This window comes from Abramis brama (genome assembly GCF_963993115.1).
Source record: "Abramis brama genome assembly, chromosome: 1".
In the NCBI taxonomy this organism is placed as follows: domain Eukaryota; kingdom Metazoa; phylum Chordata; class Actinopteri; order Cypriniformes; family Leuciscidae; genus Abramis; species Abramis brama.
This window is the reverse complement of record NC_139963.1, coordinates 30,222,611-30,247,787: the sequence shown is the minus strand read 5'-3', so window position 1 is coordinate 30,247,787 and position 25,177 is coordinate 30,222,611. Positions and strand designations below refer to the sequence as shown.

Genomic DNA, 25,177 nt, shown 5'->3' with positions numbered 1-25,177 from the left:
CAGAAACACGCCGCTTTCATTTGCAAATCGAGTGCGTGTAATCAGTCAAATGAGACTCTTTTATATCCCTTCTAGATGATTTTGTAAGCAGACTCGTGTGCAACGTCCCATGCGAGCAGTTTCTCTGATAAACAAAATGTATAATTCAGAACGCTTAGTTCACTAGTCCACATTTACCTATTGATATAATATTTATACTATTTTAAACAACCTCACGTAGTGCACTGCAACCTGCATCAAACATTACGTTATATATATGAATTATGTCATGTGTTGTTATGTTGTACCACAATGAATTTTATTTCTCGAGCTACAGCTGCATTCAGCTTAAATGAATGTGAATTTATTCAACTGTATTTATGCTATACCATACTGGACTACTAAACAGCCGTCTTGCATTTTCATTTTAACCAGGCAAATTAATTTAGCCTACAATAATGGGATGGTAACACATTGTCTTTAAAATCTTGCATAAAAGAGTTTTGCATGTTTACTGGACACAGATGCATCATATCTTTTAAACTAAATGTGCAGGCCAAGCTAATCATAAGCTTGGCCCACCCTGAGTCTTATGGCTTTGGCTTATTTTTTCTTATGGCTTATTTTTGCTCTCAGGTCCAAAAATATAAATTATACTGTGAAACAAATAACACTTATGTATAAAATATTATTTTCTATAAATTTGACAGCATCTTGTTTTTCTACCCACCATTAAAGTGTTGTTAGATGCATAAACCTGAAGATAGAAGAAAATAATTGTGATTAACTTCCTACCTGAAAGAATGGAATAGTAAAAATATCAAGTTTGATTATAAAAACAAGTTAACCAAAGTTTACATTTTTACTATTCCATTCTGCTTTCTGGTTGAAAATAATTAGAATTATTTTATTCTATAGACCACCATAGCCATTAATACTATTGTTACATTTTTCAACCTTTGTTATGGGCCACCTAACATCTTAAGAGCTGGAGTCGGGTCTAGACCATGATGTGCTGAGAGATACTATTTTGTGCTTTGTGCATGTGTGAGATTCAGCTGTCAGCCCTCCTAATATCTGTGCCCATCCCTAACACACACACACAAAGAAAACACCTGGTTCGAGTATATGGCATAATTTTACTTTCACATTATTCAGTACAGAGTAAATTTAATCTAACACAGGTATCTGACAGGTTGAACAGCGATACACCGGGGCTGCATTAGCTAGCGGATACTGCATAGACACGCGCACACACAGAAACACACACACCATGACTGTGACTCTAATCAACTACAATGACAATGTCCCCAGCACTGCATCGAGGGAAGCGTGACCCCCAGCTGAACTAACATGACTATGTCGCATAAATTCCATTATATTTTTACACAAGAATCACACAGATTAACACCACACTCTCACCAAATGATGCTGACCAAAATCGTTATGATCCCTGTACGTGATTGACAGCTGGCAGCTGCTTTGGTCCAGTGCTCCCCCTTAAGCCCCCCATCCTCTAGGCCTAAGAATGTGTGTACAACTGTGTGTATGCGATGACTTTTCACAAACTAAGTGCTTTCCCAGGTTTTAGCTCTGCAAAAGAAAATATGGGTCTCCAGCTGTGGTCAGTCACCACTCAAAAGTTAATAGTGCGTGTGTGTTGTGTAAAGATTTAGTAATGAGGTAACCACTATCTACTATTCATTTCAGTCAATAACTGTGCTGGAAGAATGATGATGTCAATGTCTTCCAGATGTTTGTTTTTTTAACGATATTACCAAAAAAAAAGACAACATTTACATAAAGGTCCACAGCAGTCGCACTCTTCACGTGCAGAAACTCACACACTGGCGGACCTGACCTTCTCTCTGCTTCACTTCCTCTTTCTGATTCCTCCCCAGCTCGTTAAACACTGTACAACTAACCTGAAACGGTATGCCCATTCACTCGTAGTACAGAATGGAATGTCCAAAACAAAAGCAAAAAAACCATTAGACCATTTAAGAAAGCATACAAACACACCGACAATACACCACTATCAAAAACAATAAAGAGACATACAAATGCAACCATGAAGGGTAATCATTTACATGGTTTATATATATTTATATATAGAGTTTTTTTTTTTTTCAATAAACATTGTCAGATAATGGGGGTCAGGAAGAGTACTGAATACATAGGACAAGAACAGGAAAAAAGGGTCGGGACTATAAAAGCCTTTCCTCTCAAAGCCTCTTAAAGTGCACTGGCCATTTCTATGTCGGAAGGAACGCGTGTGCGATGCAATAAACTGTAAATGCATGTGGAATCTTTTTTTATTTTAAATTTCTCTATGTACACCAATAGCTCTGAATCTGATTTCAGGAGGAAAGCGAGAGAGAGAGATAAAGCGATGAGGGTTAGTGATTCTGGCCTCTTTTAGAGAAGTGCCATTGCGTTAGTGTATTGAGATTGTTTTTTTTTTTTGTTTTTGTTTTTACAAGGGAATGTTCCAAAGAAACAGCTAATGTGCAGTTTTTGCGGTTGAAACTTTGCGGATAAAACAGGAGAGAGGGAAGACTTGCTCCAGCTCCATCTTTTTGCTTTACTTTTCTCCCTCCCCCTTAACCCACAACATACACACACACACACAAGCTGTCAACACAAGCACAGGAGTTGATCGTTGAACAGGCAGGACGGAGAACGGAACTATCATCATGACTCTTTCACACATGTACGAAAAAAACAAACACACGCTTCCTTTCGTTCCATTTGCTCACACACAGGTAAACACCGATAAAAACAAGAAGGGCAGCGCTGATGATAATAACAGTAATAATAATAATCATTATCAGAAGGACAGTAATATGGCTGCCAGAGGCTGACAGCTACTTTTTCCCTTATGCATGAATGCTTTTTGTAGAATCTTTATTCTGGGGCCTTTCAGGTGGAACGCTGGTCTGGTCTGGTCTGGTCTGCGTGTCGGTTCTAGATGGTGCTAGTCTCGGCTGGCTTTCTAGAACTGTTCCGCCAGCAGCTCACAAAGACGCTGGGAGACAGTGTCCTTACTGCTGCGCAGGGTCAACCGGTACATCTGAGACAGAGAGAGAATAAAGAGCATTACACCAAATGTAAATGCAAACACACAAACAATTGAGGAAGAAACATCAATTGTGCAGATAAGACGCTCATTCCGCTTTCCGAATGCGTGTCTGATCCATATTGTTGATACATAGACTAAATGTAAACTTGCACTATGGACAAAGGAAACTCCACATATACAAAGAGAAGGACGCTGCTGTCACGCCAAATGAACTGGGTTTTACTACCAGACATGGAGTGAAATCACAAGAGAGGGAGGGAGGGAGGATGGGAGGTTTTTGGGTTGAGAGGGGTGGCAGGATGAATGTGTTACCTGCTCCCCAGACTTGAGTTGCATCAGCAGGCACAGAGACACACAGACAACAGTAAGATGCAATAAAACTGACTTGGAAAGAAACCTGTGTTCCATAGCAGCAGGGAGGGACTGTCAAGACTTTTGATGCTTGTGGCATTTCGTTGTTTTTTTTTTCCCTTTCCTTTTGTTTGGGTAATATGGATACATGTATTTGCATAAAACGAATGTCTTTTCATACCTGGGCTTGTGCGTTGGGCTCGAGTCTTAGCAGAGAACCCACTTGCTGGGCCTTGGTTTGGATCACTCCAGCACACACAAAGTTCTCCGGGTTTGGATCCACGTTCTCCAAGAGAGCCATGCCCAATCCCAGTAACTACGAAATGTAAGGGAGAAGGGAAGGGTGGCAAAAGACGAAAGATGAGAATCAAATGAAGTGAACTCTTGTCTGCAGGACTATTTCTGCATAGGGGTGTCGCAATATACCAGTATTGACGATAATAAAAAATTAAATATCATGCTAATACTACACATACATTAATATTGTAAATAATCTGATTGACTTTGCAACATAGTAAGTGGTGGTATTGCACCCTAACACTGGTGTAGCTACTACTGCAGCACAAAATCATGTTGGAGATCACGGACGAAAGCAATGCGCTCTACCCGCACCCGGAAAAAGTTAGTTTGCCGACGTGAGAGTTTTTGTGATGTCAGTGTGACGAGCCGACCAACAGTAAGTTATTTTTGTACAGTTAATACAGTTTCTTAAGGCCATGATAATCATGTAGTGAAAATCTGATATTGCAGTATATATAGTATGCAAAATGTGCAAACATGTTGTATGCATAGAATAACCAGATACTTGACCACATATCCCAAAATATGTAGCATTCAGAGCAGATAACACTGGGAACTGTATCCCACAATACAATGCACTCGACTATCCATTTTCTTGTGATGTATAAACCTAAATAATATATCCATAATCTTTTTCTTGAATCATTATTTCATTGAATTGAAGTTAACACATTTTCACACAAACTCAGATTAAAGATGCAAAACAATCATTTATTTCTGAGACAACTGATAAATGGACACTGAATTAACCATGCAAAATAATAAGGTAATGTGGCAATTCTGCATACTACTATTTGAAAATGGCCACTTTTGTGTGGTGTACAGTATATACCGTAGAGTACGCAGTAGGCTAGTATGGCATTACAAACACAAGTCAATGTAAGGCGGTGTCAACTCACCTTAGCTTTGAGCACTTCGGTGTCCATGGCATGGTTGGCCTTGAAGATCTTCTGTGCTTCTTGCTGAGGCCTGTGAGGGGAGAATTGAACATGTTTCTCATTTAGAGAACAGTTTGTGATGCATGTAAACAGTAATCTGTCTTATGTGTGTACACAAACACCTACTGGCTGAGCTGTTTCCAGCGCTGAAAGAAGTCGTGTGATGCCATCTCTGTGGGCTGGAAGAACTTGTTTATGGTAACGGGCAGCTTGAGTGTGAGGTTCTGGAGAGCTCCGCCATACCTGAGACAGCATGAAAGCTTTGTAAACCTCAGAGTGCATGTTGATTTACCATCGTAAACCATTGAAATGCGTGCATCGGTCACCTGAACTTGATGTTGAGGAGCGGTGCATCAAGGAAGTCAGTCAGACACTCGATGTTGATGACCTGCTGCACCTGAGCACCTCCTTCTATGAGAGGCTCCACTGTTTTAGTCTGAACGTTGAGCTGTGGGATCAGTCAAGGTATTGCAACGAATCAACAAACCAGCATCCTCAGATAATCGCCATGACAAAAAAAAGCTCACTTTATCACAACGTGTATAAGGAGGAATGAACATGTGTTGGCATGTATGAATGTGAAGGATATGAGATTGTAGCTCTCCTGGGCAGGTGACTGTGGTCGTGAAGGTTACAAACTGCACTGACGTCTTATTGCCATAGAACAGATACATCCGCCCTGGAAGGTGAGGCAACATACACACAATTTGAATACCAAGTCAAATATTAACATGGTAACAGGTTTTTATACTGCTAACACAATAGATTAAAAATAAGCCAGAACAGCAAAAATGTGTACATTGAAACCACAATCTCTTGTAAACGCAGGTTAAAATACAATTAACTTGATGACATAGTCCAGAAGTCAGCTGACATATACCTCCAGATGATGCAATTAAAATTTTGCAGATGTTGTGACTCACCCAAGTTCTGGCGATATTCAGACTTTATGCCGATCTGTAGCAGCTGATTCTCAAACAGAACTCCATTGTTCTTGCACACAAACCTGAGGGCAAGAGATAAGAGTGTGAGGCAGAAAAGCTCGCAGGGACAGCTAGCAATGGTGCTGTTTTTTTAATGGTGGGTTCACGTGTTGGAAGAATGATCAAAAACATGAGCTGGGAAAATTCACCTTAAACTCACTCCCAATTTCTTTATTTGATCTATAATGTTATTTTGTTATGATCAGTAAAACAGGTAATTACCAACAGTGTTAGTAAAAGATGCAATTAGCTTCTGTTCATGCTAAGGGACTTTAGCAAGTGTTCACTCTAACAGGCAAGTCAAGCCAAGCACATCAACACTGGAAGAACGACTTCCCCTTAAGGGAATAGGACCATCCGAAGAGCACGTGAATGCAGCATAAGACACTGAGAGGAGGGTGGGTGTTGAAAGGGAGTTCCGAGAGTCAAGAGACAGTCATCTGAAGCTAAGCAAAAAAGAGTAGGCAATCATCAGAGCTACCGAATGTGGTTGACTATGTAGTGCCATGGTCTCTCTCATCTGATAAAATAATAAGCACAAGTATTGGAGCTGTCAACTAGTAGTTAGAGCACATGCTGTGACACATAGCCATGAAGCTTATTGGGGCCAGACAAGCCCATCTAACAATATTTCCTGCCAACACTCTACTATGCCTATAAATAAAAGTAGCACAAAGGGATTCTTATATTGGAGTACATCTATACACATGCCTTAAAGGGATAGTTCACCCAAAACTGAAAATTCTGTCATCATTTACTCACCCTCAAGTTGTTCCAAACCTGTATGAATTTCTTTCATATGCTGAACACAAAAGAAGATATTTTGAAACGAACAGTTGATGGGCCCCATTGGCTTCCATAGTATTTTTTTCCTACTAAGGAAGTCAATGGGGCCCATCAACTGTTGGGAAATTCAACTTAAAGAAATTCATGCAGGTCTGAAACTACTTGAGGGTGAGTAAATGATGACATAAGTTTCATTTTTGGGTGAACTAACCCTTTGAGTCCAAGCAGAAGTGTCCACAATGTGCAAGCAGACACAGGTTATTGGTTTCATGGGTTAGAGATTTTGAGTGAGTGCAGACTTACTGAAAAATAACTACTTGATTTGATCATGTTTACATTTACATTTATAATTGTCACTAAAATTAACGGTCATGATACATAGATTATAGGTCTAATTCTGCAGCACGGAATACAAGAAGGCTTTTCGCAACATTAAATAATTACTGCTATGTTGTTGTTGTTGTTTTTTACATAGACACTAACGTTTAAAAGTTTGGGGTCTGAAAGAAATCTTTGGCTACCAAGGCTGCATTTATTTTATCAAGAAGCAATATTGTGAAATAATATTGCAATTTAAAATAACCACTTTCGGTTTGAATATATCTTAAAATGTAATTTATTCCTGAGATATCAAAGCTGAATTTTCAGCATCATTACCCCAGTCTTCAGTGTCACATGATCCTTCAGAAATCATCTTAATACACTGATTTGCTGATCAAGAAACATGTATTATTATAAATGTTAAAAACAGTTGTTTAAATTTTTTGTGGAAACCATAACTTTTTCAGGATTCTCTGATAAACAGAAAGTTCAAATGAACAGCATTTTTTTTAAATAGAAATCTTTTGTAACATTATAACAGTCTTTACTGTCACTTTTGAGCAATTTAATGCATCCTTGATGAAAAAGTATTCACTTCTTTCAAAAAACACTTACTGACCCCAAAATTTTTAACAGCAATGTATATTTAATACTAATAAAAAATTGAAATATTTGTAATAAATGAAAAATACTGCCAAACAGCTTCTACACTACATGCCTAAGATTACAACCAAGGAGAAATAGAGAAGGAGGTATAATACGAAAGAGGCTTCTGGTGATGGTTGTCTTGAGATGGTCGGGTGACTGAATGGAGGCAGTGAAGTAGGCGAGTGAGCTCTTACTTGTTGAGCAGTTCGTTTGACTCAGGCAGAGGAGGAGCAGGATCTTCAGAGACCGCAGAGGGGGGAGCAGAGCTGAGAAACCGAAAGCCAAGAATGGAGAGGGAACAGAGAGCGGCCCCAGGAGATGAAGAGAGGGGTGAGAAGTGTTAAGTGTGAAAAGGCACAGATGGTTATAACAAATTAAGAATGTTAGAAAGTGGTGAGCCGGTAAAACGAGAAGAAGTGTAGAGTGAAGCCAAAGTAGGAAGCAAGAAAGGGGAGAGAAAGAGAAAAGGCAGAGGTTAGTACAGGCATTACATCTGTGGCAAATAAAATGTTAGCAATTCATATTACAACCACACAGCACACAAATAGAAAATACTCCACAGACACAAACAGAAAAGAACACATTTACACAACAACATCTATAAATAACCAAACAATTAAGTGTTTATATGTGACTGTCAGTAAGTTTTGCTGTAACATATTGACACTGTAGTCAACCACTGGCCCCTTACTCCGAGTCACCAGGACCCTCGGCCAATAGGGAGTCAGAGCTTTCAGTAGGGGGTTCCAGATCTCTGCCATCGTCCAATGAAAAGCAAGGACGTGAGACGCACACACGTTCACGCATACACACAAACATGTGCGCACACACACCAAAATGAGGGAGATGGAAAAGGGAGGGAAAGAGAAAGAGAAAAAAGAAGCAAGAAAAGAGAAAGACAGTCACATACGCAGCAAGATAAAGGACACAAGATTACACAACACACAAAGAGGAAGACAAGAAGAAGAACAAGCGATAGAAAGTGAAACGACAGAAGAGCAGAAAGCCTGACAGACGTATATGCAAGCTCTGAAGATCTGGACATGTTAAAATATTAGTGTACTTCACTTCAGTTAATTAAAGCAATTACAGTGGACTGAAAACAGGATGCTAATGAACCGGATTCTTATTTACCTCAGGAAGCCATCATCATTGACACCAGCCTCTGAGAAAACATCAACCAATAAGCTGCCCGCGCTGGGAGCGGCGGCGGTAACAGGGGGTACCGTGCGGAGACCCAGCAGATCGGCAGATGGGGATGGAGTGGACTGAAAGAAAAAGAGCGTTCATTGCATTGGATTTCGGTTTAATAAGGAGATGCTGAAGTGTTTGAATCACGATGTGTGCAGTGGGTGGGTGTTTTCTCAGGAATTGCTCTGTATTTGCTGACTCACTTCCCTGTAACAAAGTAAACATGTGCAGCTGCTTAAGTCTGCCACATATTAGTTTCAGCCTCAGCCCACAGACTGCATTAGAGTACGTGCTCTGAACATCTGATGTATATTGCCCACAAAAGTGGTAAGTGCTGTCTGAAATTGGCAGCTCTTATCTGATGCACCAGTGTGACTAGAAACAAAATCATGTTTATAAGGAACTTGGTTGATAAAATGAGCACTTTACGAAAATCTTTATTTGTCAAGTTGCTGGCAAAAACATTTACTTTTGAGATGCTGAGTAGCAAGATAATCAAAAACAGAACTGTACATTGTGCTTTGTTTCTGAGTAATGTCTGGACTACATTTTGGGTGGGCAGCAATTTTGAACATGCTGGTCTATTATATTAGCTATTACAGATAAACCAGACACTATAAAGCATGTTAAAACAATACTAAATGTGACAGATCACTTTTAATATCAGTCAGATATACTTAAAGGGTTCGTTCACCCAAAAAATTTAATTATACCATGATTTACTCACCCTCAAGCCATCTTAGGTGTATTTTTTCTTTCAGCCAAACACAATCAGAGTTATATTAAAAAATATCCTGGCTCTTCCAAGCTGTATAATGGTAGTGAATAGTACCTGAGATTTTAAAGCCAAAAAAAGCACATCCATCCATCATAAAATTAATCCATACGGCTCCAGGGGGTTAATAAAGGCCTTCTGTAACAAATTGATGCCTTTTTGTAAGAAAAATATCCATAATTATAGCTTTATAAACTGTAATCATTAGCTTCTGGTAACATCTGTCCGCACGTTCATGAGAGAGTCGAGTTCCGATGCATGACGTAGGATGTAGGAGTAGCGTAAGCTTAGGTGCGTAGATGCCTCTTGCAGTTTAAACAAATAGGGCTGGCAACAAACTCAAGCTCCTCTGACATTTCTCTTTAAAAATTCACGTTTTATAATTCATGACTGGTGTTTTGTTTGCTTCCACGTTCGTCATTGCGTCATGAGACGGGTCAAAAGTCTCTCTTCGGCCGGAACTAGACTCACATACAAAAGCCAGTGAATCTAGTTTATAAAGTTATAAATATGGATATTTTTCTTACACCAACGCATCGCTTCGCTTCAGAAGGCCTTTATCAGTGATGCGCGGGTCAATGTATAAACAACCCGCACCCGACCGACGTTTTCAACTAACCCGCCCGCAACTCGGACCGCAAAAAAAGAAAGAAAATATTGTACCCGACCCGCTTCCTGACCCGCATTTTTTAAAAGTAGTAAATGCTCATCGTAGCGTCATTGGACCATAGACGTAGGAGCTAGGGGTCAATAAGCTCATAATTTGTACTAAAATAGTCTAAATGTTTAGTTTTAAAAACAATTTAAAAAAGCTGGCTATGTCTATTTTGATGTTTCTGCGCAAGTTCAGCAGACAGTGAGGTTCGGGTTTGTTCCGATCAGAGCTCGTGAGTGGAGAGCGCATTTCTGAATATTCCGCTCCGCTCGCTCATTCCGCAGGGTCGCTCGCTCAACCCAGAATGGCCTGCTGGTTCGAAAATATGTGGAATAAGTGCTGCCTCCGACTAATTTTTTTCCCCTAGTCGACTAGTAGTTGTTCATTTAAGCCATTCGTGGACAAATCGCCCCTTTATATTAATTTAATTACTTAAATAGGCTATAGCCTACAGCAGTGGTTCTCAACCTCTCCTGCAGGGACCCCCTGACAGGCCATGTTTCTGTTTTAACCCTGAAATGGTACACCTGATTCAATTAATTAAAGGCTTAATGAGTAGTTGACTAATTGACTAATTCCTACTCTTCCTACTCTAATAACTACTCATTAATTGAATCAGGTGTGCCATTTCAGGGTTAAAACAGAAACATGGCCTGTCAGGGGGTCCCTGCAGGAGAGGTTGAGAACCACTGGCCTACAGGATAATAAGCGTTATGACAGCACGCATAAAGCTTGCCACAAAGAACTGGTTAAAGTAATGATTATGAATGTGTCTAAATTAGCAAGGAGACATTTAATTGTTTAGTAATAAACTGGTGTTTTCTGTGTCGCTGCAAAGATGAAGTTGACGATGCGGACTCGCCATGAACGCCAGAGAGAAATTCATTTCATATGGATTACATAATCAGAGAGTAGCCTATTTCTTTTGGTTTGAATATTTTCGTTTAAAAGTAGACATTTCAAGCTTTCTGTAATATATAGCCTATATTTCTCAAATCTGTGAGGCACAAGCTGAGTTCCGGCACCCTCCAGTTCACATGCAATGCAAGTGATCGTGCCGGCGCCTTATTACATTGTCTGCTATATATTTGCTTCTTATTTATTAAATACGGGCAATTGATTGATAAAACATTGATCAAAATTAAGATACAATTTATACAAAACGAAAATCTTTTAAAAAGAGTTTTCTATAAAACAAAACTTAATGAAGAGTAAGAGTCTTCGTAGCGCGCTATGAGACAATGTTATCGGAAAATGCAGCCCAGGTATGATGCATATGATGCGTAATGGAGATTCCAAAGCGCTCTTCTTTGGTCAGAACCATGGAGAGGGATCGTGGATCGGTCTGTCCTATGCACCGAAACTTTTAACTATGCAACAAAATATTTAAAGGGCATCAAGCTATTAAAATCTATATTATGTATACGCACAGATAATATAACAGTAGGCTATATTAGTCAATATTTTTTTATTAGGTTAAGCAGTGATTGGATAACGTTGTTTTTTTTATTTTTTTATTTAACGTTTTTAATTTAAAGCCCACCCACAATTGGTCTGGCCCATCCAAAACTGGAATCCTGGCGCCATGCCTGGTTGGTCGTGCCAGTTTTTTGGCTATCAAATGTGCAAATAGCATCGCAAGAAGTACACATGACAAAGCCAGCACTTGGTCATCATCTTTCATTATTATTACCCACACTTTGCTCTTTCTATTTGTGTATTTGCGGAGCTTCCACTCCCCAGTCTTCACCTTTTCTCTTGCCGCCTCCATCTCTACCTGCAGACTGAGCTTGTGCGTCATCTTCGCGCCAGTTATTCAGCTAATAAAGTGTAGGCCTATGTATTTCATAGAAAATTTTGTCTAGTACTATATAAATTACAAAGGTTTAATTGGCATCTTTATTTCAAACGACCCGACTGACCACGACCCGAATATCATTAAAAATATTTTTGGTTGACTTGTAACCGCGGGTGACCGCAGGCACCCGCTCATTTTGGATCAACCCGCGCATCACTGATGCACTTGTATGGACAAAAATGGTGCCCATACACTCCCATTATAAAGCTTAGACGAGTCAGGACATTTTTAAATATAACTCCAATTGTATTCGTCTGAAAGAAGAATGTCATATACACCTAGGATGGCTTCAGGGTGAGTAAATCATGGGATAATTTTCATTTTTGGGTGAACTATCCCTTTAAGCTTGTTCTTACGAGGATACTCGACAAAATGGCCATTTTAGCATAAGTTTGTGTGTTTTTGTCCGTTCAAGCACTGTCTGAAGTGACTTTATTATATATATATATATATATATATATATATGTATATATGTATATATGTGTGTGTGTGTATGCATGTATGTAAATAATTAATTGCATGTGTTAACGCGTTAATTTGGACAGCCCTTATATATATATATATATATATATATATATACACACATATGTGTGTGTATGCATGTATGTATATATGCATGTATATCTCAAGCAACGTCATCCATGTGTGTTTGTGTCCCTCACAGCATTAGATGCAGCAATGCCGGAGTTGTCTCCTCCTCTCTCCCCCCCTCCATTGAGTTCTCCCTCTCTCTTTCCCTCCTCTAGTTCATTCACAGACACGGCTCCTGGTCCTTTCTTCTTTTTCAGCTTGGCCAGGATGGACGACTCTCTCTCTGGGAATGGAGGCATCTCCTCGAGCACTGTGGCCTACGCAGTTACACACAGTGATATTATGCAAACAAGTAAATGGTGTCAAACAAATCAACAAAATATGTGCAAAAGGTCTCACCAGGACATCAGTGCTGGCAATGGAGGACAGTTTGAGATACTCCACAGCTCTCTGCTGCAGCTCGACATCACTGTTCCTGATCTGGCTGTCAGAGCGCAGCACTTCCTGAATGGTGCTCTTTGTCTCCGGGAACAGATTAATGAACTTAATATAGGCAGAAAGCAGCAGGGCACGCGTGGGGACTGAACACAGGTGAAACTTAGAGTGGAGCAGGTTAAACTGAACCAGAGGACTAGTGAGATGGAAGGATAGAGGTGAGATGAGTGGAAGCATAGTGCAATTTGATGGAAAGAAAATGGAAAATGAAAAAGAGACAAAAAAGAAGAAGAGGACATCATCAATACAACAATAAAACACATCTATAACACCAAAGTGCAAAGTTAGAAAACATTGCTATGAGTGATTAAAGAACTCACCTGGAACGAGGATCACCAGCAATAAGGTTACCAAACTCCCCCAGGATGTAGCCTCCAACCTTCACCATATTCTCATGACAAGCTGGAGCCTGCAAAGCCTGTGGAAATTAAAAGAGAGCAGAAAACAAAGTGTTGCATGAAGTATCGCAATGATGGTGGAAACCAATTTTCTGGATCTTTGGACAAGTAGTAAACATCTGGTGTAATTTACCTCAAAGACTGTCTTGGCTGCATATCCCTGCACATCATCACGGTTGATGACGATCTGGATGACGCGGTACCACACTTCCTCACTGACGTAATCCCCAGCAATGCGGATTAGGTTCAGAATGGTGTCCACATACCAGGAGTAGTCTACTGCATATTTCTCTGCCAGGATGGCAACCTTCAGTACCTACAGACACAACAGTCACTCATTTTAACAATGACCTACGACTGAAGAGATACAGTAGAGATGAAGAGTCACACACCATTTCCTCTCTGATGGAGTAGTCTGCTGTCTCCAGGTAACTCAGCATCTCGGCGACAATCTGCTTGGCATTGCTGCGATCGCACATGGCATAGAGAAGGTCAGCAGCTCTCTGACGCACACTGACATCCCTCTCAGTCTGCCAGCAAGATAAATAGAATTAAATGGTTATAAACAGTGTTCATGAAAAATAAAAGGAATCTGTCATTTAAATTAGCATTTTTAGTTTCTTAAGACTGCAGAATCTAGCCACTTACCTTCAGGGCGTTGATGACTGTCTCTATATGCGTTTTAACTGCCTCATGGGAAAACTCAGAGCTGGCAAGGGTGCACATGCTTTCCAGGGCCAAGTAGCGCAGATTGGTCTCTCTATGCTGTAAGAACTGCCCCAGCTGGTTACATGCCCGAACAAGAAGATTCGGCTCGCTGTGGAGAAACAAGGGCCATGAATAGAGTTTAAGTACAACGGTGAAATGCTAAATACAGATGAAACCAATCAAAACATCATAGCAGATCGTTTGCCCTGGTTTGCCCTAAACAATGCCCTCTAGGTGAGAAATGGAGACAATGTGCACCTGTCATAGTGGATGATGAGAGAGATGGCTTCGAATAGGATGGCGTTCTTGGCATTGGAGTGCTGAACCTTCTTGGATTTGGGTGGCTCTTGGGCTTTGTTGAGGATGGTCTCCAGACACTCCACCAGTCGTCCCTTCACAGCACCATCTTCAGGCGGCGGGTAGCACTGCAGCAGTCGCAGCAGCTTGCAGGACAGCCACGGAGCAGGAACGAAGTAGTAGGTGTAGTCCTGCAGGTCAGTGGACGCTGAGGACACAATCTAAGAATGGAAAAAGACAATCAAACACAAGATAAATCTGGTGTTGCAAAGAATTTTGTTTGTCCATATGATTTTTCAGTGGTAAAACTAGTCAGTGGAACTGGCAATTTGCTGCACAACCATGAAAAGCTGGCAGAATCAACCAAAAACAGACTTCTGCTGTGCAGACATTTTTTTTTTTTTTACACATTTATTAAATGTTGCAAGCTGACAGAAAACTTAACAGATTTGAATTATTTTTTCAAAATCAATATTTGAATGTAACATTTTAAACTTACATTTTTGGGGAGTTCTGTTTATTTAAAAAAAATTCTTCTGATGGTTTAACAAAAATGGCTGTTTAATTGTGGATATAATAGACATTAGTCAGGAGGATAACACCATAACCAAACAAGGCTGTGAGGGATAGAAGTACAGTGTGTTCAATGGATTGTACTGTTGTTTAACAACATACTGATTGTTCAGCAGACGAAACATCTTTCTAAAATACTCTGAGTAAACAAAATCTCCATTAAGCAAACCTTTTTGTCAGCTGAACATCTGTGGCCTTATTTACTTGAAGTAATCCATGATAAAGTAATGCTAACCTAACAATTTTAAACTCTCTACATTTAAGTTATATATACACACACTACAAAAGTTTGGGGTTGGAAAGATTGTTTTAACATTTTTGAAAAGTCTCATGCATGCACACACAAACCCTCACCCTGCTGAGACGTGACACAGCAAGTGACACACAGGTCTTGAACTCATCAGGGTTCTTCTGGCTGAGACATGTGATCAGAGAGATTGCAGCAGTGACCACACCCTAAAAGAGAAGAACAACAGAAAACTAAGAACCCCTTAAAATCACATTAACCACAAAGAAACATGCTGATCTATAAATGTGTACATTTTCAATATAAACGGGCATGTGTATAAACATCATGAGGTTGTGCTTCCTGTGTGTCAGACTTACCATGTGCTGGTCATTGAGCAGGTGCACCACTCTAGAGGTCCATTCTCCCATGAGCACCAGGTCTGGCGAGGTCTTATACAGGCGGAGCAAACACAGAGCGGCTGACTGCTTCACACTGTCCATCGTATCTCTGTCATTAGGATAGGAACTACATTAGCCATCTACAGCAGCATTCACCTACTGAAATTAAAACACTTAGAGCAAGACACTATATGTGAATAGGGTAAAAATTAACACCAATATCACCATACTTTCCCCAGCTGATTATCTAATATGCATAATTTGCATACATTTCCAGAACAGACATCTGAACATCAGATAAAGCTAGGTTTAAATTTTGTTTTATTTTGTTAATATTAAAGTTAATTTTGGATCTCTTTTTAAATCAGAAATCAGAAAAAACTGTCAACAGCCAGAAAAAAAATAATTTTCACTATCAATTTATTCATAAAGTGTATAAACAGGTGAATAAGAGGTTATAAGAGCAATCCCCACAGTAAAAACCTTCAGTATATAGATAAGTGCTACTGATGTGGAGATTTCTGACTCGTTTCGAGAAAATGGCCTTTAAAGAAAATAGCCTGTAATTGTAATCTACAGACACAAAAAGATAAATCATAATCAAAATCTCTAATGCTGAACTCAAGAAAACAAGAAAGTGACACCACAAACATACACTTCCTGTTTTATTAATCCTATTTTCCCCTTACACAATTTAGTTCCTTCTTTGTGATGTCCTTCAAATCCCCTCATGTCAAAGCTGCACGATTCTGGATAAAATATTTTTGTTTAAAATAGAGATAATGATTCTCCTACGATTCTGAAAAGACAACTAAACAAAAAATAACAATAATAATTTTAATTATATATATATTAAAAAAAAAAAAAAAACAAACATTTTGAATGAATGATCCAATGACTTGCTCATAAACACTTCACTTGTTTCATTACTGGATGAATGAGTGTTTTTGAGCGAATCTCTTGAATGAACGAAACCTTGACAAATACATTAACTTGTCGCCACCTACTGGCCTAACAATGTAATTGATACAATCTTTATTTGAAGTGCCAAGTTTCAAAAGGTTATTTACTCTATTTTGATCGCTACTGTGGACATCAGTGTTTATCCGAACTATAAACTTTTATCCCCGTACTTCTGTAATAATACGAACATTTGTAACACAGAAATAGCAATACTGTGTGGTTGAAAAGACTGTTTGTGAAGCTGTTTCATATCTATACATGACAACTGTTCTGTCTGAGTCAGCGGCAGCGCCAGCGCAGATTTGAATGTTCGTCTGTGATCATACTTTTCAAAGGTTTAATAGACATAGCTGAATCGCTGACATTTAAGAATAAGTCCGCAGGGGTGTTTGAATTCACAATCTTTTAACGATGAATCGTGCAGCTCTACTTGCACCAGGACCAAGTTGCTCACCCAGCCACAAGGATGCGCGGAATCTCTCCAGCGAAGGCCTCGGCCATCTCTCTGCTGCCCACGTTGGCGATGCAGTGCAGAGCCAGACACATGAAGGTGGGGTTTCGGCTGGACAGGTCGTTCTTGATGGCATTGTTAATCAGTCTGATCAGTTCACTGTTACTGTTTACCAGCACAGAGATGAACAGATATCCCTGGAGAACAAATAAAAGACGAAATAACAAAAAGAAGCTGACGATTATACTGCACACACTCTGACTGAGGGCAAATGAGTGTACGGTAAAGCTGAAATGAAGACTGCATCAGTGAAGAACTGTCATCTTCAAACAGACTCAGAGCAGCAGCCCTGTGAGCTTGGTGGATAAGCACTAAACCACGAGAGAGAGATTTTCCCCCTCGCTGAACTAATGTGTCTCTCCCTCACTGCTGCAAGGGCTGAAGCTCACTTAAATTGCCTCTTCTCCATTCTAGCTGCATCATGATGTTGAACGTGCTTTTAAAATCTGAAGGTTTGAAGGAATGTTTCTTGCAAGATTCTCAGTATCAACTGATTTAAATTCTACAACAATCAGCTTGCAAAATTCAATCATTTGCTCTATTCGGTGTATCTGAACACCAATATAACAATTCACTGAACTTATCAAAAATGAATTATTTATTTACTTACAAAAAACTGACTGTCTCTTTCAGGAAAACTTTGGTTCTTTTTCCTTATTCTGTGTGGAAGATGAAGATATATATAGCTGATTGTATGTATGTATTGTATGCATGCATGCATGCATGCATGTATGTATGTATGTATGTATGTATGTATGTATGTGTGTATATATATATATATATATATATACACACACACACACACACACACATATATATACACACACATCACACACACACACACACACACACACACACACACACATATATATATATATATATATATATATACACACATATATATATATATATATATATATATATATATATATATATATATATATATATACACCAACACCATTTTATTCATTTTATATTAATTTTATTTCATTGTTATATATTAAGCACTTTTTAGTTTGTTTGTTTGTTAGTTAGTTGATGTATGATTGTAATTGTTTGTTAAATAAAAAAATAAAAATGAATAAAATCTTCAGCAACAAAATTCAGCATCCAAAACATATTGGCTGAATTTAATATCAGAAGAGCAGTGGAATGTTCCAGCTAATGGATGCGTTGAAACTGTTAGCTGGAGGCTGTGACTCCTTGTTTAGTTTGAGACACTAAATCTTACCATACAGCAGAAAATTTGGTGACCTAAATCAGGTCAGGTTTGGAATCCATTTTAATGTGCTTATAATTCTTATTTCAAGAATCATAGGTAACTATAAGATGTTGTAGTGAACCTGTTTGACTTCTATACAAAGATATTTGAGTGAAGATACCTAATTTTTTGTGGCTTACCTCATGGGAAATGTGTATTGAATATATTTGACCCACATGGTAGGAGTAAGTCAAAACAAGATGACGACATCACATTCTTCAACATTATAGTATAATGTCTTGCAGTGAAAAGGACTTTTACAAAAGGCTAACAAGATCCAGGACCTTATCTTGTTTCTAGTTCACGGAAGCGCATAAAAGTGCAACCCCTTTACAATTCATTAGCTCTAGCCCCTAGGTACATTTAATTCATTTAGCCATGTACAGTATTATCCAATAACAAATGCTATGGCCATGTGGTGTTTAGTGACAACACATGTTGTTGTCTAGTTTGCATTGTAAATGTTATTTAAATGCATTTCCTTTTCAAGGAAAAGGATAAGCTGACTCCGAATGGCCCTCAGTTATGTAGTCCTTTTTTTGTACCGAAGCATGCTCAGATTGTGCCCTACTTCTGTCAGAGTTACCCTGCAGAGAGCTGCGTGGCTGCTAGAGTGGGTGTTTGATCAGCAGGAGATAATTAGACATCATGGTAGGTTTACATGGCATGGAGTGCCACTAAGCTTCTCTGACAAGATAAAAAAACACATCTGTTGTCCACTCTCACTAGATACGGCCACATTCATCAGACACGTCCAAATGTTCAAATCAAGAGAAAGCCCCTTCCACAAGAGTAAAACTGTATTCTAGAGTCATCACTTTCAAATTTCAGATACATTTTCTACACTCTCATTCAAAAGTTTGGGGACAGTAAGATTTTTTTTTTATGTTTTTGAAAAGTTATGCTCACCATGCACATCATGCGCCATGTGCATTTGTTTGATATAACTTTTTTATATTAATATATTTTAAAAGCATCATTACTCCAGTTTTTCAGTGTCACATGACCCTTCAGAAATCAATGCAATGTGCTGATTTGCTGCCAAAGAAACTTTTCTTAATATTATAAATGTTGAAAACAGTTGTGCTGCTTAATATTTCTGTAGACACTGCGATTCAGGATTCTTTGATAACTTGAAACTTCAAAAGGACAGCATTTATTTGAAACAGAAATCTTTTGCAATATTATTGTCTTTACTGTAACCTTTGATCAATTTAACAAATCCTTGCTGAAAAGTGTAAATTGGTAGTAATACTGCACAGGCTGTTCACACTGCACACTGGATCTGTTTATTCTGACAGTGTAATCAATATTCTGCATATCAGTTGACTTGCATGTCTCTCTCTATGCAGAAAAATGAGAGTTTGTGAAAACTATTAAAACTATTATATTAACCAGATGATGCATTGTGAATGGCATCTGAAAACCAGGATAAATAAATTAATTCAGACATTACTGCACTTTGTGTACCCTACAATCATATCCTGAATGAAAAAAAATAAAAAATTACACACCTTTATATCTAGGGCCCTATCATTTCTGTAAAACACGAACAGAATTATGTAATGCAGTCATGAAATTTACTGTTTAATGTAGAATGTCACAGAATTTAGAAAAATTCGGATGAATAAATCAAAAGTTAAAGAATATAAAGAATAAAGTGATATTCGTGACTCTGTGAATATTATACAGCAAAAAGACTGCTATTAAAATATGAAGTCTGCATGTTCTGGGTTTCTCTGTGTGAAGTGACAAAACTACACCAATGTCACCAAAGATAAGCTACTATGTCCTGTACAGTTGTCATATTTTGCATAATTTTCTCTGGCCCAACACTGCAATTAATCTGCCTGTGAGCAGCAGTAAAGTGTGCAATAACTTACCACAAACATACATGCTTGCACACACTCACAAAGTCAACAATGGTGCAATTCCAACAAATAAAAAAAAGTTCAAAAAGGCCAACAAAAACATTTCACAACACCTTAACACATCACCCATTCAAGAGTTTACTATATACATCCACACACAGTAGAATATTTTAAGACAGCTCCACTTACAATCTGTTTCTCAGTGTACTTGTTGGAGCTGAGCAGGTTGACAGCCTCCATGTGGCCGAAGTCAATGTCGTGGCCCAGGAGGAAGATGAAGAGCAGCTTGCACACATACTTCTTCTTGCTGTATCCATCCAAAGCCTTGTCTCCTTTAAACTTTGAGCGGATGTTGGCTAACTCTTTATTTATGCGTTTGATCTCAGCTTCCTTACTCTTACCTGAGGAGAGGAACAGACAACAGGGTGATATAATAACTGGGTGATCTGAACATATCAGGAGACAACAAAAGCTGGCAAAATGTACAGCTGATGCTGATATTTTGCCCCAAATTTAGATAATTACTTGCATTTACCACAGTACAGCTTAGACAGCTGCTTGGTCATAGAAAATATGCATTCCTCCCTGCCTTCATTTGAACACTGAATTATTCTTATGCATCAAAATGCTTAATGAATCTTCAAAAATCAATAAATCAGTTTCAAGGATGTTCAAAATATAATTCAAATCCAGTATATTAAAAAGAAGAACAAAGATAAGGACTTACAAGTACAAAAAACAACACACACACACAGGCCACACTGTTATCACCAAAAACCCAGGCATGATTTACACGTGAGCACATATGGCTGTGTCAGTACAGATATTATGAAAATAAGTGCACTGAAAGTGAAATAAAAGGAGGGCCAGAAGAGCAGATGATGGTAAATGAAGAGGACAGGAAACCAGGAAAGACGACAGGAAATAGCAACACATTTTTGGGGGGGTTTGGGGTTAAACAGGATAAAGTCCTCTGAAAGATTAAGTCCCAGTGTGTAAAAAAATTCAAATATCTGGAAAGGCCTAGCAAAATGGAACCAAACAATACAAACATGTCAACATCCACAAAAAATAAAATAATAAATCTACAGCCACTACACCATTAGCATGCAGGTTAAACCATTTCTTGTGCTCACTCCATCAGTCACCCTTGGGCAAAGCATCAGATTTCTTATTTGCTCCAATGTCACTTGTGCACACTGGAGGAATTCACTTTGCTTTGTATATACACTTTTAAAAAAGGGATCTGATGACATAAAAATAACTGCTACATGAGATGATGCTACAGGGAAAATAAATCCTTTGCTAAATGCAAAAAAAAGTGTAGTGCCGATTACTCATGGTTCGGTTTTTATCAATGGTTTTAGGGTCACGGTTTCTTTACGGTTCGGTATGTGCTATGTTCAGGGGAAAAAGAAATAGGCCTACTGTCAAATAAAAATAAAGAAGCTAAGACCAATCAATCAACTTACAAACAACAGCACAAATAAACAGCATGTTGACAATCTGTGAGTGAATTTATCAATATTTGAGCGCTGTCGGACACATGGCTTACTGTGCGTGCTTCGGTCAAGTGCACACAAATCTTCTTACAGTGCGTTTGAGTTCTCTTTTGCGTTGTTGTTTTGATCATCGCTGTTGTAACGTATTGGGAAGCCAGAATGCGTATCCATCAGCAGAAACATACATTAGCCGAACTTTTTCTGTTTTATGCGTTATTTTCAACAAATTTTTTTTAAAGATGGTTCATCAGATTTAAGATGAACCGCAGTGCAACCATGGGTGGAGAATAGTACAGTTAAATTTTTTAACGAGAACCGTTACACCCCTAGTGCTGATTTTATATTTTGGTGCAATATCGTGTCTGCAATGTCTTTTCTAAAAGCAGTATCATCCAGTATTATGACCTTCCTGGTCCAATAACCTTTGAACAAGCACACATGCTTTTACTGGTGTTGTGGTTTTAATAACTCCAGTCAGAAACTAATGAATTAAACGGTTTCAAAATGCACTTTTTGATGAATTGTTAGAAATGTAGATTTTGCAGTGATCATTGGTTTTATAAGAATTGCAAATGACTCACTAATCTTGCTATTATGGTATAGCAATGAAGGACTGAATTAGCTTTTATCCACAGAATACACTCTCATTCCATCAAAGTAACCTGACAAAGCTGCAAGCGGCATGGGTCAACACATTTATTCCTACAAGTGTAGATGGTAACCAACTTAAAGTTCAAGCTGTTTAATGACTGGCTTCTCTGTGCAAAAGCTCGCAGAAACATGCAATCTGATTTCAACTGTAGCCAACACCAATCATGGCTAACTCTTAGACAAAACAACTGAATAAACAGAGAAAAAAATCAAGTGTATCAGACTGTCCTAAACACACTCACAAAAGTTTAATGCACAACTTAACTGAAAAATGGACTCACCTCAAAGGCATCAATGACACAAATCTATCGTGTGTTTGTTATGACTAACTGACTATGATCTCAAAATTGAATGTCAGCATGAACATTGCATTTGCATATCCTTTTCTAATTTTGCATTTGTGTCGTTCTCCAGATCCCAATTATGCTGAAATGAAATGTATCTGAAAATTGCTATACTGATGTACATACTGTTGAGAATACCAATTAATGGAATTAGAAATTGAGCAGAACTATTTACTAAACAGCCACAACGCACACTGATTTTAAAGAGCAAAGAAGATGCAAGGGCTGCATTTGGAATCGCATAAATAAATCCCTACTATATAGTAGGCGAAAAACGACAAAAGGCATATGTCCGAATCCACAGTACTCATAAAAGAGTAGGCAGAAGTACCCAGATGACCTACTACTTCCGGTAAGATTCTGAAATATGCATACAATGGACACTTTACTGTCCCATCAAGCTAGGGGAGAGCAACCGACTGGATTATATTTATATTATATGCAGAACATACTTTATCAAATGTGAAATAATTACTTCAAAATAAGTACCTACCTACTCAAGAGAGTAAGCGATTTCGGATGCTGCCGAAGACTTTCTTTTAACTAAAGTAAATATTTTTTGGTGGTGTCCCAGCTGGGATACATCATACCAACTGGGATAAGTTCAATTAAATGTTCATTTTATTTTTAGGGGGGTTGCAGTTATAAGTTAATAAAAATAATTATTTATCGATCACAGGCCCCAAGATCTAATCAAATCATAATGTGGCATGTTTCGAAATCTGCAAATATCATATCACTGGCTAAGAGAATCAACGTCAGATCGTATCATGATGACGAAATGTCCGATTTAGATTCCTAGTGAGCACATCATCTCCACAAACACATGCATTATCAACTATGCCATAGTGTGTTTTTTTTTTTTTAGTATGGAAGCTACACAAAGTTTTGTGCATAAGGCACTAAAATAAAATCTGGGTATCATAAAGTATTAATACACAACCATAAGAAAAAAGCCAGAAAAACAGCAATTTCACAGGACACCTGGCTGGAACTAGGTGTGTTTGTGGTGTCAAAATATGATGTATGATACAAATTACAATACTCAAGCCAAGAGCTCAGATTCCCACTGTTAACATAAGTGCAAAACAATTCACTCTCACTTATATGACAAAATGTATCATAAGTTGTTACCCTCGAAATTGGCTATTTTAACAGCTTTTTTTTAGATGTTCAACAGAAAATGTGGATCAAAAAGCTCACCACTATCAATCTTACTTGCAGCCACTCTTTAAACCCACAAAAGTATTAGTCTCAAACTCCTACCATGACCCTAAAGAAAGATTAAGATTTTAGAGGTAAAATTTGAGGAATAACCTGGGCAAGATCCAGAAAACTACAGACTCCTTAACAAGATGACCCTCCTATAACGCTTAGCTCAAGGCGACAGCTTGATAACTGGATTATCGTGAAAAACACATCTGAAACAAGTCCTCTTGGCGAGCAGCGATATCAACCGTTATCCAGCTAGTCAAGGTGCCGAGCGCAACAGAGACAAGGCAGGCTGGACAGATCCTCTGCAGAGAGAGAGAGAGAGTGGCGGCCTAGCGGGCGAGCATCACTCCATCACCCGAGCTAAAGCTAACGGGCCTGAGTGATCGCGATTACTCTCATGACCTCCCTCACCGAGAGCCACTGATCGGACCTGCTCCTTTTAACCTTAAATTCTGGCTAAAAAGCATCACGGAGCAAAGAAGAGCATATCATAGGCCATTTGACTCGGTTTAGGGCGTATATAGGAAGAGTTGAGTGCAGCTGTTCGCGTAAGAAAATGACTAATGGTGTTTGAGTGTGAAGGGACACTTACAGTTTCTGATGTCCGAGATGAACACCGCTAATCCTCGCATTCCATCTCCCTTCGACACAGCCGGCATGTTTGCGGAGTGTTTTTCTTCTTCAGGCCGGCTTCAACACGAAACAAACGACTTTCAGATGTTCACAGGCGCAGGTTTAACAGGGAAATACACCGAGCTAGCGGGCTAACTAACACGAACTCACTAACACTAGCTGCGAATTTAGTCTTGAATTTTAAGCGCTCGTAAAGCACACAAATAATGTAGCAGCGAGAGTGTTTAGGAATAACAGAGCTGAAGGCAGTGGCTGAGAGAGAAGCTGGGGAGTCAGCAGCGCGACTGGTGTTTCCGTTGGCTAACGTTAATTCATTCAATCCTGTGAACTCTCTTCAATGGGAAAGCGAAGCAAGGCGAAAGCTGATGATGCGGCACTGACTAATTAAAAAATAAACTAGCCAACGTGTTATTTTTAATGTATGGTTACGCACCTAAATGTCGATGGCGTTAAAATAACAATCGATACCTCTCTGGCTTTAAGTCACGCACGGCAAGCTAGCCAAATAGCTAGCGAGCTGGCTAGCTCTATCAAATGTTAGAATACATCACCCAAATGACCGCGATAGGACAACGGGGAATTCTACTTTCTGACGAACTAATCTGACAGACCTGTTTCTAGAGAAAGAGATAGCTATATGCTATATTTAGCCGTCAATAATGTACGAGACTTTTCGTTCGGTCGGTGTCCCGGACGGAGCTCGTGACAGAACGGGCACTGAGCTCGCTCT

At 38.9% G+C, this 25,177-nt stretch overlaps 1 protein-coding gene across 3 annotated transcripts; it reads right to left on the bottom strand.

Annotated features, from left to right (window-relative positions):
- Nucleotides 1-1,098: 1,098 nt before the first annotated feature.
- Nucleotides 1,099-25,177, bottom strand: ap2a1 (adaptor related protein complex 2 subunit alpha 1). 3 transcript variants are annotated; one of them, XM_084127718.1, is made up of 22 exons: nt 24,407-25,177; nt 20,292-20,503; nt 16,914-17,107; nt 15,476-15,605; nt 15,224-15,325; nt 14,258-14,517; nt 13,940-14,108; nt 13,684-13,821; nt 13,425-13,607; nt 13,214-13,311; nt 12,798-13,029; nt 12,530-12,715; nt 8,523-8,656; nt 8,080-8,142; nt 7,583-7,654; nt 5,574-5,656; nt 5,241-5,329; nt 4,977-5,101; nt 4,777-4,893; nt 4,612-4,681; nt 3,594-3,728; nt 1,099-3,052 (listed from the first exon to the last, which is right to left on the bottom strand). In XM_084127718.1, the coding sequence occupies exons 1-22, from the start codon at nt 24,471-24,473 to the stop codon at nt 2,975-2,977; spliced, it is 2,937 nt and encodes a 978-aa protein (XP_083983844.1). In that variant the 5' UTR covers nt 24,474-25,177; the 3' UTR covers nt 1,099-2,974. The 3 variants fall into 3 exon arrangements, with proteins under 3 accessions (XP_083983844.1, XP_083983845.1, XP_083983846.1); XM_084127719.1 differs by lacking the exon at nt 8,080-8,142; XM_084127720.1 differs by lacking the exons at nt 7,583-7,654; nt 8,080-8,142.